Genomic DNA, 15,878 nt, shown 5'->3' on the forward strand with positions numbered 1-15,878 from the left:
AAAAAGCTAATGACAAAAATATTTCCAATACTCTGTTTTTTCTGTGTGTGTGTGTGTGTGTGTGTGTGTGTGTGTGTGTGTGTGTGTTTTAAGGGTCCTGGTTTGGGGCCAGGCCATCCAAATTCTCTGCTATGAATATCCTATGTCCCACTGAAAATGGACGACAACCTTGGGCTCCAATAAAAGTTGGTATGTGGCCTACTTCCCCATCTGACATGTATTCAAGGAACCAAAAGTGAAATGTGACATATCATTTTATTTGAAAAGTGAACAGTTTCCTGGTTGTTGCATCAAAATACAGTCCACAGTTTGTACTGAAATGTGTTTATTCTATAGCAAGATAAAAGCATTTTTGTTTTAGTTAAGCAAAATACAAACAACTTAATTGCTGCTATCGTAACTCATAAAAAAGTATAAAACAGCATAAAAACACAATAAGCAACGTAGCAATGAATGGTTCATGTCACCAGTGTTTACGTTAAAGCCTCGTTTATGAAAACTTTACATCACATGATATGAAAACTTACAACTTTGAAAGAAAATATTTACATTGATTATTCAGATGTGGTGCGCCTTTTAAATATTCTACCAGTATTACATCATAATAAAAACTCTTGCTTTTTTTTAAATCTTAACTTTTGTAATAACCGTTTTCATTTAAGTTCCTTTCCCTTTTAAAAATACAGTGTTTTCATTTTTCGAAACTTGTCACTCAAAACACAGAATATAATATTCACATTCTTTTCTTCTAATTGGAATGAATATAATGGGCTAACAGTGGTCATAGATATTGTTACGACAGATACGGTGGTTCGATTTGGAGAAGTCATGGGTAAAAAGTGGAAATGAGTCAACAACAGAATCTAATCACTTGCTTTTTTTTTTTTTCTGGAGAGATTTAGGAAAAAAAGAAAAAAATAAGACCTTTGGCAAAAGTCTGTGATTTACATTATTTTTTTTTCATGACAAAAAAATGCCATCAACTATTCATGTCATACAAATGTTTGTATGAAATTGGATCTTCATATTTCAGGTAGTTACAACTGTGCTTTTTATATGTTTAGGGTTTCGGAAGTTCAAACAGGCTCGAAGTGCGGTTTAGTCACTTCTGGAGAAATAAGGCCATTTTCTATGACTCAGAGAGGCCAGTTTATAGTCATCAGCATGTCCCAGGATTCATGAAACAGTTTGATTCACATATTGTAGGTATAGCCTGAATAAATAAAAAAGGCATCACATAAAAGAGCACAGCTTGTCTTGTTTAAAAACAAAGTGGTTCCGAGTCCGCTAGAAGATGATGCTCAGCTACACTGTAGTTCTTATCGCCTATCTAATAGACACTCGAGAGGACCATGTGATCTGCCACACATGTCTGCGTAACCAGCGCCAACTCACAAGTCTCAGCCCCCGACGGCTGGTCTGCCACGCGCCTCCATACACACCCATCCGTCCGCCACGCGCGTCTTCAGAAAATACTGACCTGTGACAACACTTGAGTCTGTGTCTGAGACTGAATTTGCGACTGGTGCTGCTGAGAGGCTGGTGGGGGGCTCCCGATGGCAGGGATGGGGGGCGTCATCTGCGGGGTGACGGGGGAGTGCTGCCGAGGAGAAGGCTGAGACGGGCGCTGCATGTGCTGCAGCTGCTGCAGCTGGAGCTGCTGTTGGAGCTGCTGCTGCAGCTGCTGCTGGCTGATTTGCTGCTGCAGCTGCTGCTGCTGCTGCTGCAGGTGCTGCTGCATGTGGTGCTGAAAATGCTGCTGCTGCAGCTGCTGCTGCATCTGCTGCTGCTGCATCTGGTGCTGCATCTGCTGCTGCTGCATCTGCTGCTGCATCTGCTGCTGCTGCATCTGCTGCTGCTGGCTTTGCACGGAAGGGCTCACCTGGGTGGACGGTGGTGCGCCCACCAGGGTCGTGCCCATGGAGCTGATCAGCGGAGTCCCAATGTTCGATGGCATGTTGGCCGCGATGGTGACCGATGTGACAATCTGGTTCATGGGCAGCCTCATGGTCAAAGGCTTGGGAGCGATTGACCGAGGGAGCGACTGTTGCAGAGTCTGAGGTGATGCTGACACGGTGCCGTGTTGAGACAGCGGAGGGCTGAGAAGGAGGGAGGATGTCAGATTGGTGGACGCCAGGGTCTGCTGGACAGAACGAATGGTCTGCGCTTCTGCTGACTCCGCCGCCGCCTGAATTGGAAGAAGAGTCCAAAGTATGAAAACGTACGTGGATTTAAAATACATATTTTTAAGTGCTGCAAGTTGCTTAAGAAAATGGCCACCGCGGTTCACGCTGCCCTGTACACAGCCCTTTGTCATGTGACGTTCTGGCTCTTCTCAGAGCAGAATCAAATCCCCCGTCTCTTGAATCAGGGCTGGCCTTGTTCCTTTGCTCTGGTCAACAGGATGCAGTGACTGCGAGGTCTCCAGAGGCCTTGCACCCAACCTTCCCCCCTCTCCCTCTCTCTCTCAGCTTACCACTGCCACATGTGTGACGACAGACACGTGGCTCAGGCACCCCACCCAAGAGCCAGCTCGCTACCACGTATGTGAAGAAGTCCAGCCCCATGCCCCCACCCCCATCTCCAGGCTGACTGCAGACAGATGAGCAGAACCAGCCATCCTGCCCCGCTGGGCCTCGATCCGGAGAACCAGCCAGCTCACTGGCTCTCTCTGAGATAAATCCGTATCGTTTTGTGTTTTCTTTTAAGTTACTGGGCTTGGTAGCTGCTTGTTACCCAGCACCACTGCAGCAAGATAACGGCTACATATATTTACAGCCACAGTTCTTCAGCATTTACGTCTAAACTACCCTCAACACCAAATATTGACAATAGCGGATGGACTGCCTGAGTTCAAATCTACCTCTGTGACTTAACTTTATAACTTCAGGCAAGTTCATTCACCCAACACTTTTTCCTCAGTTTCCTTATCTATAAAATAGGGGTTTTATGGTGTTTACCTTGTGTAGAGTGTGTGAGAATTAAATTAACTCATTGATGTGAGGCATTTAGAACAGTGCCTGGCCCATGGGAAGCCTTAGTAGAGGTTAGCTCATTTTATTAATGAACCCCTACTACCACAAAACTACTACTACTAGAGAACTTCAAAGCCCCATATTTGCGTGATTATTTATAACAGTGCTCACTTGCATGTAAGAAAAACAGAACTAAATTCCTTAGAGAGAGTTTACTCAATATTTTCAAAGGTTTCCAGAATTTATCAAAGCAGTCATAGATAAGGGGAGAATGTCCAACACGCATTTGACTGAATAACCTGTTATAAGATAAACAACATGGACAGAAGCTACCTAATACGTTTTGCACAAAAAACACACAATGACCTCCACAGATATATATATTTACTAATGCAATAGTGATTGGAAGGATTCCTCTTAAAGATTATTTTTCCCAAAACTAGGGAGTTTAGGAGAGGGGTAAGGGGAGCACAGGGAGGCACCAAGCTGATCTCCGTTCTCTTGAAATATTTCTAGATTTTTATTACTCAGGTTTATAAAGTCTACTCTTAGGAAGAGCCTGAGAAGTGGCCTTATATGAAGACTTGCTCAATGTAGGAAAAGCCACAGCTCTCGGCTTCTGTTTGGACACATGCTGAAGATTAAGCTTCTGTTAACATTTTTGGTTGTTGTGAAGATTAAAAGTAGAGTCAGATCATGAGAGACCGAGTCCTCGGCTCTGAATGAGAGGCGTGCGTTATGTGCACATATGATGCAACCCCACTTGTTATTTCTAACATGGAGGCTGCAGTTGCCCCCTGTAGCCTCACTCCTTGGACGAATCCTTCAATCCAAGGCACAGAAATAAAACAGGCGTCGCTCTCATGATGGCCTTCATATTTGAGGACCGGCATCCCATGCTTCCCAAATCTTTACTTCCTTGATTCTTTCAATTATTGGAACATGATTTAATTTTCAGTCTTTCTCATCACAGAGGCAACAATTGGTCACCATGGAGAGCCCTCAGGTGGTCACCATTCCTCTTCAAATGGTGGGCTCTCAAAACAGGGCCCGTTCTTCAGATGTGGGCTAATCATCATGCTGCACAATTAGATGGCGGCTTCTTGTGAGGTCGCTGTAGGAGCAGCTATTTCAGACTTCCAGTTCACGTTGAAATTATTCTAAACTTCTACCTCAAGGACTATTTTTGATGCCTGCCAGATCTCTGGATAGAGATTTAGGATACCCTCAAACTGCACTGACTTGAAGAAAATACAATAAAAAAACAAACACTGATTTAGATTTAGTCTTTGAACACCGCATCCTGTGAGTTTCTCGGAGTCACTGCATTCCATCCAGAAATATTTCTGAATCCTGTTTTTCATCTCCCATGTATAACTTTTAAGGTTTCCCTCCTAAGTCGGTCACAGGCTCACTGAGCCCAGACATGGTGGCTGTTTCCTTAGTGCCTTCTGAGATGCCCACTCTTGGCTTAAATCCACGGATGGTCAATTATTCATGCTCTAATGCACAAAGATCACCTCCACCTTCTTCTGGGTCCATGAACGAATAAATGATCCCCTTAAGAAGTACATGCACATTCTTCCTCTAGTCACGTCACTCTATTTAATTAGCCATCAACTACACCTCAATTCTTAATATCTGTAGCCCACACATTCAGTTGTTTTCTGCCAATGACAAAACTGAAGCCAGAATCGGTAGAGTGCCTTTCAGTGCCTGCCTGGCAGAGTCTCAGAAAAAGGTTTTGCTATTGACCTGATGTTTTTTTTCTCTTTCTAATGAAGTGGAAAGTGTCCTATGAGCTGTCAAAGTCAGGAGGACCTCTCTCGATCTGATTCTGAGCAGCTGCCCTGGCAAATCTTAACGTAAAGAAGAAACAACCCAGGTGAAGAAGAGAAAACGGGTTAAACCCATTTAAAACGGCTTTGCCGGCAACACTGACCGAGCCCGGAGGCCCGATGTGGTGCTTCAGGCAACAGCAGTGACAGTGGATCGGAATGTCTGCTTGCCAGAGGAAATACATCAAGAGGAAACCATTAGTTCAAACTACCCTCCCCAAAGCCTCTCTAAATCGCCAGAAAGCTAAAGACAAAGTTAATTAAATGTTAAAATAATATAATGTAATGGCTCAGGCTCCTTTGGATCAAGGTAATAATCATCTACAGTGACATTTGCTTTGGGACCCTGGTGCGTTTTATAATACATCAGGGTCCACTGTATACTCTATGTATAATACATATATATGTCTTTTATCTTCAGTATTGGAGCATAATTTTATGTTAAATAATCATGAAGTTTATTTATTTATACGATGTGGAACAGTTTGGTCAAAACTGCCACATCCCCTATTGCAATAATGTAACCGTGGGAGAACTGATCATTGAATGTCCAGAAATGCCTGACAAACACGCCTCCCAGTTTACACAGAGGAGTGAACACACATCTCAGGCCCTGATGAGAAGAAAGAATAAGAGGCTATTTAAAATGTGCCTAGATAGCTTCAACACACCATCTACAGAGATCAGTGAATCTTCCGGAAACAATTTTGATTTAGCAGCTTAAATGAACTCATTCCTTATGCCATCATCCCAGTAATCTCTGATGGAAACAAATCAAGGTATGAGTTGTTCAAGGTGCTTGCGTGGTCAACTCGAAGCGGAGTTACACTTATGTTTTCAATGCTCCGGGGCTGTTTTCAACATTGTGACTCTCAGAGACTGCCACCCCTGCCCCTGTCCCTGCCCCGGTTACCTTAGAAACGAGGCTGGCCCTGTACGCAGCCAGGGCCTTCAGGTATTCCTTTTTGGCAGCTTCTGTTTTCCTTTTATACACCTATTAAAAGATCACAATCAGCACTGCCTTTAGCATACAAACCCTGAGCCATAAAATAACTGTTGCACAATTTAGGTCACAACATTCACTCACATAAAATGTTGGTCTTCGCGGCTTTGATTTTTTAAATGTAAACACACACATACACCCCCCCCCCCCAAAAAAACAACAATGCCCGGCCATCTCCACTGGAGCACAATTTTGATGTTTACTGTTGCAAATGAGAGAAAGATTTCAGGTCGTAGCATAGATTTCTTGAGAGTCACAGCTGAGGGCCTCATGCTAAGGCCATAAATAAGGTAGCAAAAAAAGAACAAAATTTGCTGCAAATGCTTTCAATTATAGAAAGTAATGAGTTTTTCTCCACCAGTGTCCTCTTTCCCTCACACACATTTCTAAACTGTACCAAATCAGAGAATTAAAACACCACCAACAATTGGTAGTGGGTGAAGACAGAAAAGATGGGGGCCTCTCGACCTGGGTTTTCTTCCGAAGAAGCAAAAAGTCAGAAATAGGAAAAGATGGGAGATTTCCATTAGGGGGACCAATGAGTTACATGACTACTTCCCAGTATATTAAACATGATTTGGGCTTCTTTTCCTAACAGTGGTCTGATGGCTGGATGTTGGACCAGGCACAATTATCTTTCTCTCTGGAGTTTAAAAGTTAGATCCAGCAGTTCGCCTGCCCCTTGGGGTCCCGTTTCTGGGATAGAAAAGCAGTCTGTTACGTACGGCAACTCGCTCACTGCAATCAAACAGGCAAACTGTGTAGTTGCACCATCCCAACAAAACCAGCTAGCAAAAATGAGTTCTTGATTTGTAAAGAAAAACAATCCAGGGTTTCCCACTGTTCAATGCTGAAGCAGTTATTCCGTTATTACCAATAGGGGCCTATTCTTCTGAGGATATGTAAAGGCAATGCCTATGAATGGTCATTGGGGTTTCATGCACGGAACAAGGGGAGGGCTGACCCCCAAAGAAGCCATTTTTTTCTGCACTGTGTGGAGCCACGTGGGGGAAGAGCAGAGACCAGGCCCTACGGAAGTATCTCCCACCAGCATGGCTAACCTCTCAATATCGCTCAGACTGCCGAGCTTTCAAATGAACTTGGAATAAAATTGCAAATGCCCGGTGACAATAATGAGACACACAGAGGCAGCTTCAAAGTTAGGAAACCCACAAGGCTAGCACAAGAGTTCATAAAGATGATCAAAGAAAAGGCAAGCAGGATGGACCTAATCGCTTTGTAGTGCCCTTTTTGAACAAAAGGGGGAAAATTCCACACTACTTAAAATGGGATGATCATCAAAAGTTTACGCTTGCAGGGTACTGCGTGGATTTTCTCCAACTCTCCTCTCAATGGGCTGTGAACCCTTAAGGGGACTGAGGAATCCATATAACCGGAGAGTGGTTTGAGTTTATATAGTTGTGCTTTCTAATTCCATAGCGTAGAAAGGCTTTCGTGAGAGGCGATCATATGAAGTGGATGTATTCACTCAGAAAAGGTGTAAGGAACGCCGATGACTTTTTAATACGCGGCCATGATGGATTGTTGCCTTACCTGCTTTTGTTCTTCTCCAAGGCTGTCCCACATAGATGCTACGATTTTTGAGACCTCTCCAAAGGTTGCATTGGGATTTTGACCTTTAATTGCAGCCTGTGTGTCTCTGAAAAACAGGGCATATGCTGACACTGGCTTCTGGGGTTCATTGGGATCTTTCTTTTTCTTTTTCTTTGGAGTCTTGGGCTTCTTGCCAGAATCGGGAGCAGCTCTTTTCTCTCCAATGGCCTGCAAAGTAAGAAGAAAACTCACTGCTTGGAACGTTGTTTGCAGAGAGTCCAGCAAGACTTACTCAGGTCCGCAAATGTTCTGCTAAGGTTTTGTGAAGCGTCATCAACAGATGAATCACCACCCAGAGTGGGGGAGGGGTGGTTTTGCTCAGAATTAACTGGACAGCAGAGCTCAGCATTTAGAACATTGATTAATGAGACTCAGAAGTATCTTCAATACATTCACGACATATGCTCTAAGTAGCAATTATGAGTAATGAAAAGCAGAACGCTGTACCAGGCAATGCTGTATATACGCTAGGCTACACATGTATACATAAACAAAACATGTTACCTCTTCAGAGGTTTCAGAAGTAAACTTCAATAACATTCAGGAGGTTGAGCGCATTCAGATATTTTAAATGAGGTCCCTTGCCGTAGTCACATGCCATATGTATGATCGGCCCAAATTGATTTTTTGAGGCTGAGCTTTTTATTTGACCAGACTAGTACTTTGCTAATGAGTCTCCGGAAACTCAAATGGGAATTCACGACAATCCCTTAGCTTGCACAATAAGGGCCAGGCCATCTTCATTTTCTAAAATAATAACTTTCTAAAGACTAGGACAACAAGAAATGTAAAAAAGGTCAAAACTCCTTTAACTGGAGATTGAAAGGAAACTGACACCCTTCACAAAAATCGAAAACCTGTAACAGAGCAAGAGTTGATATTTAAACTCACCAAGGCTAAAAAGGCTAAGAAGATACTTGTTATGTGTGATGAGTAAGCCTACCCAGAAGAATACTCCTGTAGAGACGCTTGCTCATATTCAGGATATGTACTCTGTGAGATCAAAACCACAGAAATGATATGGGTACTGCTCTCCAACCACACACACCACTGCGCTCCAGACTCATGTGCTACCATCATCTAATTTCAACGATCATATAACACACTTATCAGAGAAGCAGGGGAGACAATTTATCAACCTTGTTTCATCCCCCTAGATTATGATGTAACTATATTGAAGATAATTTTGCAGCTAACTTCATCAAGAACCTTGAAGCGTTTGACAAAAATCTGTTTTAAAAGCCAGCCTTGGGCGAGATCAACAGAGATAGATTGGAGTTACTAACAGATTGGCTTTTAATGACTTTGAGTCTTCAATCCTAATTCAAATTTTCTAAGAGTATCATTACTTTCTGAACGAGGGTCATTTGGAACTTAATCCAATTACTGAAATTCCTCAGGAGGAAATGGGTAACTTGTTTCTGACAGCTGGGAAACCACTAGTCTGCTTCCAAGTGGGCTTATTTTTTGTACTATTTGAGTGATAACAACATCCATACTTTATACAAATAGTTTACATACTTCAGATGGCGTTAAACCATATCTCACCTCTCCTCCAAAACGCCATCTTCCCAAACTCACACAATTAATTTTAACTTTATAGACCTCATAGTCTTTTTTTCTAAATGCTCAGAATAAGTGAGACTTGTTTAATTCTAATTAATGAATTTGAACTTGCAAGGGAGTCAGATGCCTTTCAGTTACGGCTTCAAATGGAGTCAAGTTTTTCTTCAATGAAAAAATATTTAGACACACACACACACACACACACACACACACACAGGTTTTTCTAAGTGAGTCAAACACCTATATGCTTTTCATGGAAGAACATTTGGTACTGTTTGCACCTACAACAATACCCTAACCAATGACAACATGAAAGTAATTTTCAGGGCAGCTTTTTTCCAAATGAGAGGAGTTCAATTCCATTCTCTGTAAAAACAAACAAACAAAAACATTCCAATGTTGACAACCTTTGGCCTCTTTCTTGGATAAACTCGACTTGCCCTAAAGCATCGTTACCTTTTAAGAGCAAACCAGAAATGTAGACTATCTCACCATTTAAAATAAACGCCTAGAATTAATTCTCCTGAAGAAACTTTTGTGTAGTTGACTCAAAAGGGTTGTGCAAGGGGAAGAAGTAGCCTTTCCCAAAAGACAGCTGACCTTCGATAAAGCTAATCTTCCTTTCTCAACTAAGTTGCTTAAAAGAGAACAAACTGGATTCCTTGCCTTTATATAGAACATAGACCCTTGCTTAAAACGGAGCAGACTCAGGAGTCGCAGACCAGGTTCTCTGTAGGCGCGCCAACTTTCAGATTGGCACAGAGGTAAGTGTTCAGATCGGTGGGAATGTGACCGAGAGGGAAGGTGTCTACCTGAATTGTGTAGTGACCGTCTATATCTCAGCTGGGCCTTCTTTGCATGCCTTGAGTTCCTCTAGTCATTATTTCTCACTTCACCTCATGCAATCCTTGTCAGTGTGAGCATGATGCTAGTGCATTTGCCCAGGGGGGTGCTAACATGGTGCCATAGCCCAAGCCCTCCTTCAAATCACTACAGCATGGCTCTCACCTCCCTGCTCTTCTCATCCTCTCTGTCTTCTCTAGCTCCTCTTCTTCCATTTGCCACTTAATAATAAATGATGCTCAGGGTTCTGGCCTTGGCTTGCTGCTTGCACATTCTGAGGAATCCTGATTGCTTCCATGTCTTCAGGTCTATGTGCTGATGGTCCCAAGTCTATAGTTTTACCTCCAATGCACTGAGTTTAGCCTTAAGAATAAGCACTTCAAATCCAGCCCATGCCATGCCAAACTCTTATCATCCCCCTGGGGAAACCTAACACTCCTCTCTTTCTGGGTTGACCCTCTCAGTTACTGATCTCCACACTGACTCTCAAACTAAAACCCAATTTATCTTCCACTTCCTTCAAATGCCAGTGGATCACCAAACCTTAATGATTCCCCTTCTTAAATGGCTCACTACTCAGGTACGTCCTGTCCATTCCTTCCTTTGCTAAAAGGAAACACATCATAAAAAGGGGTTCTTTTTTTGGTTTCCTTTTCTCCATTCTCTCCCTTTGAAATGCAGTCCATGTAGAGCCCAAGTTATCTTTCCAAAGGATAGATTTGCTTACGCCATCCTTCTCTGAAAATAATCAGCTCTCAACTAGCAGCAGGAGAAAGGCCACCACATTTTGGCCATTTCTTTCTTCAACTCCATATCAAACTATTCATGACACCCATAAATTGACACACACTTCCACTGCTCCCTCTCCTGGAATGCAGGACTCTCTCTTCTGCCTCAGAAACTTTCATGCAACCTCTTAGACCTAATTCAAATATCACCTTCCCAGTAAAGTCTTCCTCAGATCATTTTCCCAAGCAGAATCGATAACAACCTCAGCACACCAGATACATCCATTATACCACTAATCACATCTGCAGTTCGTTTTCAACACCGCTATTCATCCCCAGCGGGGGGTCCCATGGGTAGTAATTCTCTTATAATTCCTTACATCACCAGAACCAAGTAGAATGCCAAGCGCAGAGTAGGGGTACGCCACATAATTAACGAATAAGGAATGAGTAACTGTGTACCCAGAATAAAGAACTTTAATGAACAGAACACTTTTCTCAGCATTCAGAAAAGTCATGCCTGCAACTAAGTTTTTATTTCAAACTACGTACATACATTTTCCATGACAAAAGCCAAGTTGTGAAATGATTAGGACTTACTAGGTGACAACACATCATCCAAGGCACAATGCTGTCCAAGTGGCAGCCGTTCAGCCACGTCACGGGATGAAACTCAGCCACACGGACATCAGCTTTGAACCAGAGCAGTTCAGAAACCCTGGAAAGTCACCTGGCAAGCCTTCGCTCAATGCCTTACAACTAGTAGAATTTCCAGTTGAATACACAGAAAATAAATAAGAAAAAGAATTGAAGAAAAGAATTAAACCACCATAAATTTAAATGCTACTCCAAATCCATGAAGAAAAAGCAAGTAATGCCGTGAATGAAGTTCAAAGCCATGAGCAGGCGGCGGCCCCGAATCCTCGGGATGGTTTTGTATTGAGGCGGGGCACTTACTCTGCTGGATTCGTCAGCGTCCTCTTCATTGATGGAGCTCGAAGGCGAGGGGGTGGCCGACTTGCTCGCTGGAGGTGAAGGAGAAGTGTGGGGCAGGCTGGCCCCTCCCAGATTCAGCCCCAGCTGGGCACTGAGCTGAGACTGGTTGATGGTGGTGAGCTGGGCTGGAGGCATGACCCCGGAGCGGGCAGCATCGGTCATGTGGACGATGGACCTCATGATCAAGGAGGGGTCCTGCCGGTACTGGGACACTTGTGCATGGCTCTGATCCTAAAAAGGCAGCAAGGAGGAGGGAAACTCTTTTAATTTTCCCAAATATCAAAGGACTTATGAGGACTGGGGGAGTGGGGGGAGGGATGGGAGGTGGGAGGGCGTGGGGGGGTGCGAAATGGGTGAAGAGGATCAAAAGGTACCAACTTCCAGTTATAAAATAAATAGGTCCCAGGGTTGTCATGTACGGACATGGTGACTACAGTTAATCATACTGGGTTTCATATTTGAAAGTTGCTAAGAGAGTAAATCTTCAAAGTCCTCATCACAGAAAAACCAATATTTTTAAAACTAGGTATGGTGACTGATGTTAACTAGACTTATTGTGGTGATCATTCACAATGTACACAAATATCAAAATCATTATGTTGTACACCTGAAGCTAATATAATGCCATATGCCAACTGTACCGCAATTTTAAAAAAATCAATGGAATTATCTTAGCAACTCCTCAGATGGGTTTGATCTGTTGCAATTTTGATAGTTCTGACCTATCCCAGAATGGTGGTCGTTATTAATTTATTAACTGTAAGGACCCATGCCCCGAAGCCGAGTGGTCAAAAACCACAAGGGCCGAATTATCTGGCCTAGTCAGTCAATTTCAGGTTAGAACAATGTCACTGGGTGACTTTAAAATAATAAGACTATTGGCAAAGGAAAGCTAAACTTCCCACTCTTGCTTCTTATGGACGCAACTGATGACAAGGAAAGGGCTGAAGCAGAGGTCTCACCCTTTCAGGCTCACCAGTGGTCTGCCATCCTCCTCATACGTGTGATTCTGGTTCCATGACCCTTGACCCAGCTCTGAGAGGAGGAGAACCAGTTCTCTATTTTATCCTTCCAGGAATGCGTATGACCTACGAGGACGGGCTGGGCAAGCACTGAGCAAACATCTGTTTGCTTCCGGGCGTCTTTTCTGCAAACCCCTCTGTGGTTAACCAGAGGGTCATTCCCATTCTGAATTACAATGTCAACAGCATCTGGAAGTCATTCAATGTCTTTAAGGATTGGATATCCCTTGTTTCATCTTAAACCTGCTTTGTTTTCTTTTGTTCAACCCACCATGATTTAATGCACTAATGGATTTTTTAAAATATGTATAAAGACAAGGTACAGATCATCAGAATTAGCTTCTCTGAAAGTTACTGCAGCCACTTCAAAAGTAGCCTTCTGTTTTTGGCAGCCATATGAAAGGCTTTAGAATTGTTGCTTCTTTCTTTCTAATTCCAAAGAATTTAAAAAAAAAAAAATGAAGACATGCTTTTCAAACGACTTACTTTAAGACTTGTCATTTAAACTGAGTCTGTGATTTTATTGAAACCAAATTCTCTTGACTCACAGTGACCCAGAATCTAATTTTATACATAAGCCTATGAATTCTTAACTGTTCCACTTTTGAGTCTTTCTGATAAGTCTTCTTTTTGCTCTTTAAAGAAACAAGTGAATTATAAATAACTAAATCAGAACATTTGGTTTCATAATAGTAAGTATATAAATGCCATAAATAAGAAGCCATAGCTATCAATAGGAAACTAGTTGAATAAATTACGATCTACCATACTACCAAGTATTACGAAGCTTTTTCAAATTATGAGTTAGATTTATGTGTATTGACCTATAGCAGGCTTTCTCAATCTTGGGTCTATTAACATTTTGGACCAGACAGTCTCGGTTGTGGGGGCTGTTCTTTGCATTGGAGGGTGTTTATAGCAACCCTGGCCTCCACCTTCCTGATGCCAGTAGCAACCTCCCTCTCCCCACCAGTCATGACAATCAAAAATGTCTCCAGACAGTGCCCCCTGGGGGGCAAAATGGCTCCAGGTTGAGAACCCCTGATTAGAGTCATATGCAAAACACAGGAAGTGAAAAAGCAAGTTGCAAAATAATTACAGAGTACAGCCTCTTTTTGTTTAAAAAGAAAAGTGTATATCCAAACTCTTAACAATGGTTATATTATAAGGGGTAAGATTGGAGGACTAAGAAGGGAAGCATCTTCACATTTTCCATGTATAAAACCACAAAACAAAATAAACTAAAACACTTTAGTCAGGAAAAACTAAAAAGAAGATATACACGTAGTTAAAACAGTCGGTAGTTAGTTGCTAAGATTGAATACTAAATATATAAATTTTCCATTTCTGAATAATTTCTGAGTTATCAGTTTGCCTGTGGAATCCTGGAGAAATGGGTTACGCATATCAGAACAATCCCACTCTCCTTTGTCTTTCTGACAACAATCTCTTCCGCTGATCTTGAAATATTACATTCTATTGTCAGACGTCTCTCACGGACTTGTATCACAAAAGTGGATTTTACACGATTAGTTTGTCTCAGGTTTTATTAGCATTCTACTACACACTTAGCTATTTCTCTTCAAAAACATGAGCTGTCTGTCCACTCTGCCACGTTTTTGAAAGTTCCACCATTGTTCGCTTCCATCACTTCCATCCCCCAACTACTGGGAATTAAGCTATCTTATTCTTAATTCTTNTATATATATATATATATATATATATATATATATATATATATGCCTTTCAGAATGCTTTTTAAAAGTCCTTTCAGATGTATTTAAATCTAAAGATTTTAAAATATCTGCAAGCAACTTCCAGAGTACATTTAAATTAAGCATTTTAATTCTGACTGCATAATGATAAATTAGCTAACTGGCATGGCCATAAAATACGATTTACACAGCTTTCTCATTAACAGTTATTTTGCCCTTTTACTCCAATGAAAATCAGCACATATAGATACCGGGTTGGCTCATCCCACACCGAGAGCATTTCCGATGGATCTCACGGGCAAACAAGAAACCAAGAAGTTAGTTTTCTTGGCTTCACCAGCTCTTCCTGAATTTCGCCTGCAATTTATGCCTTTATTGTGGACCTAGTTGCTTGTGAGTTCCTGTTGACAAACAGTCAGGGTTCACTGTACTCAAAAGGAACATTTACTGTATGTTATTATGTAACATACATAGCATGTTACGTTACTTACATATGTTGTGTCACTTTGCACAATGTGCTAAGCTTAACATACATTTTCCAAGTCAGTCTTCTAAAGAGCTTCCAGAATTAGATGCTATTATACACATTCTTAGGTAAGAGTGACTCCCCGGGGCCACAAAGCCAGTGATGGTGGTGGGAAAACTGGGCAGTCAGGAGCCCTGGGGACTCAGCGGTAAAGGCACATATTCACGGAGAGAGATGAAGGGGTCTCTGGGCTCTACAGTTCCACCATTTCCCTTTAACAAATGCAACTCCATTTTCATTTGTTTTATAAATTGAGATTCATCGTAACATTTCACTTAAAAAAGACAAAAGAAAAGAGGGTTCTTCTGCAGTAGGGACAGAGTGAAAACTACCCCTGAAAAATACTGGTGGTGAGGCCAAATCCTTGCTAAAACTTAAGAGTCATCCACATAGTTTTCAAATCCAAACAAAGGCTGGCCCTATCTTTCTGATCTCCCACAGGACAATATACCAAGGGACTCATAAACAATATTTTCATGTAACTTCTGAACTACATAATCGATGCATCAAAATGTGCTAGCATTTACCATGGTCCACAGTTATCTGAGAATAACTTCCTATGTGTGCAGATTACAGTATAAGAAGATTAATGGTGAAAATGTCTCTTCCGAGATTCGAGTTCCTTTAGGGCCACCAATTATTAACAACGGCCTTGGGGAACTTGGCAGTCCTTAAAGACCCCAATCATTTTCCAGGAAAACAAAAAAGTAGCCCTTAAAAGATGCTTCCTTTGATCTTAGGATTCCCACTTAAAAAGAGAAAGATATCAGCTCAGTTTAAAGATATTTATTGAGCACCTACTACTATGTGTCAGGCTAGAGCAGCCAATAAACCAATGCTCATATCTTTGAAATGAGAAAAAAGGATTGTCATTCTTTTAAACATTAAACATAATTTACAATGAACTAATAAATTTACTATGACAAAGTGTAGGCAAGAATAATTCATACACATTCTTTCAAAATAGCTCAATTTTTCCTAGTAGTAATGACATGATAAGGAAATGTATAGCTATGGATATATATTTCTTATTCCTTCTTGGGATATAACCT

General features: G+C 41.8%; 1 protein-coding gene across 4 annotated transcripts in view; it reads right to left on the reverse strand.

Moving 5' to 3' along the window:
• Window positions 1-236: 236 nt before the first annotated feature.
• Window positions 237-15,878, reverse strand: part of TOX3 (TOX high mobility group box family member 3) — a 101,101-nt gene continuing 85,459 nt past the window's right edge. For all 4 annotated transcript variants that reach the window (XM_019643788.1, XM_019643808.1, XM_019643779.1 and 1 more), the window contains 4 exons: window positions 11,525-11,794; window positions 7,371-7,598; window positions 5,727-5,807; window positions 237-2,188 (listed from right to left, as the gene is read on the reverse strand). In XM_019643788.1, the coding sequence (XP_019499333.1) occupies window positions 1,466-2,188; window positions 5,727-5,807; window positions 7,371-7,598; window positions 11,525-11,794 (1,302 nt within the window). In that variant the 3' untranslated portion in view covers window positions 237-1,465. The remainder of the gene's footprint in view (window positions 2,189-5,726; window positions 5,808-7,370; window positions 7,599-11,524; window positions 11,795-15,878) is intronic.

The sequence above is a fragment of the Hipposideros armiger genome, unplaced genomic scaffold (genome assembly GCF_001890085.2).
Source record: "Hipposideros armiger isolate ML-2016 unplaced genomic scaffold, ASM189008v1 scaffold_4, whole genome shotgun sequence".
NCBI classification, from domain to species: domain Eukaryota; kingdom Metazoa; phylum Chordata; class Mammalia; order Chiroptera; family Hipposideridae; genus Hipposideros; species Hipposideros armiger.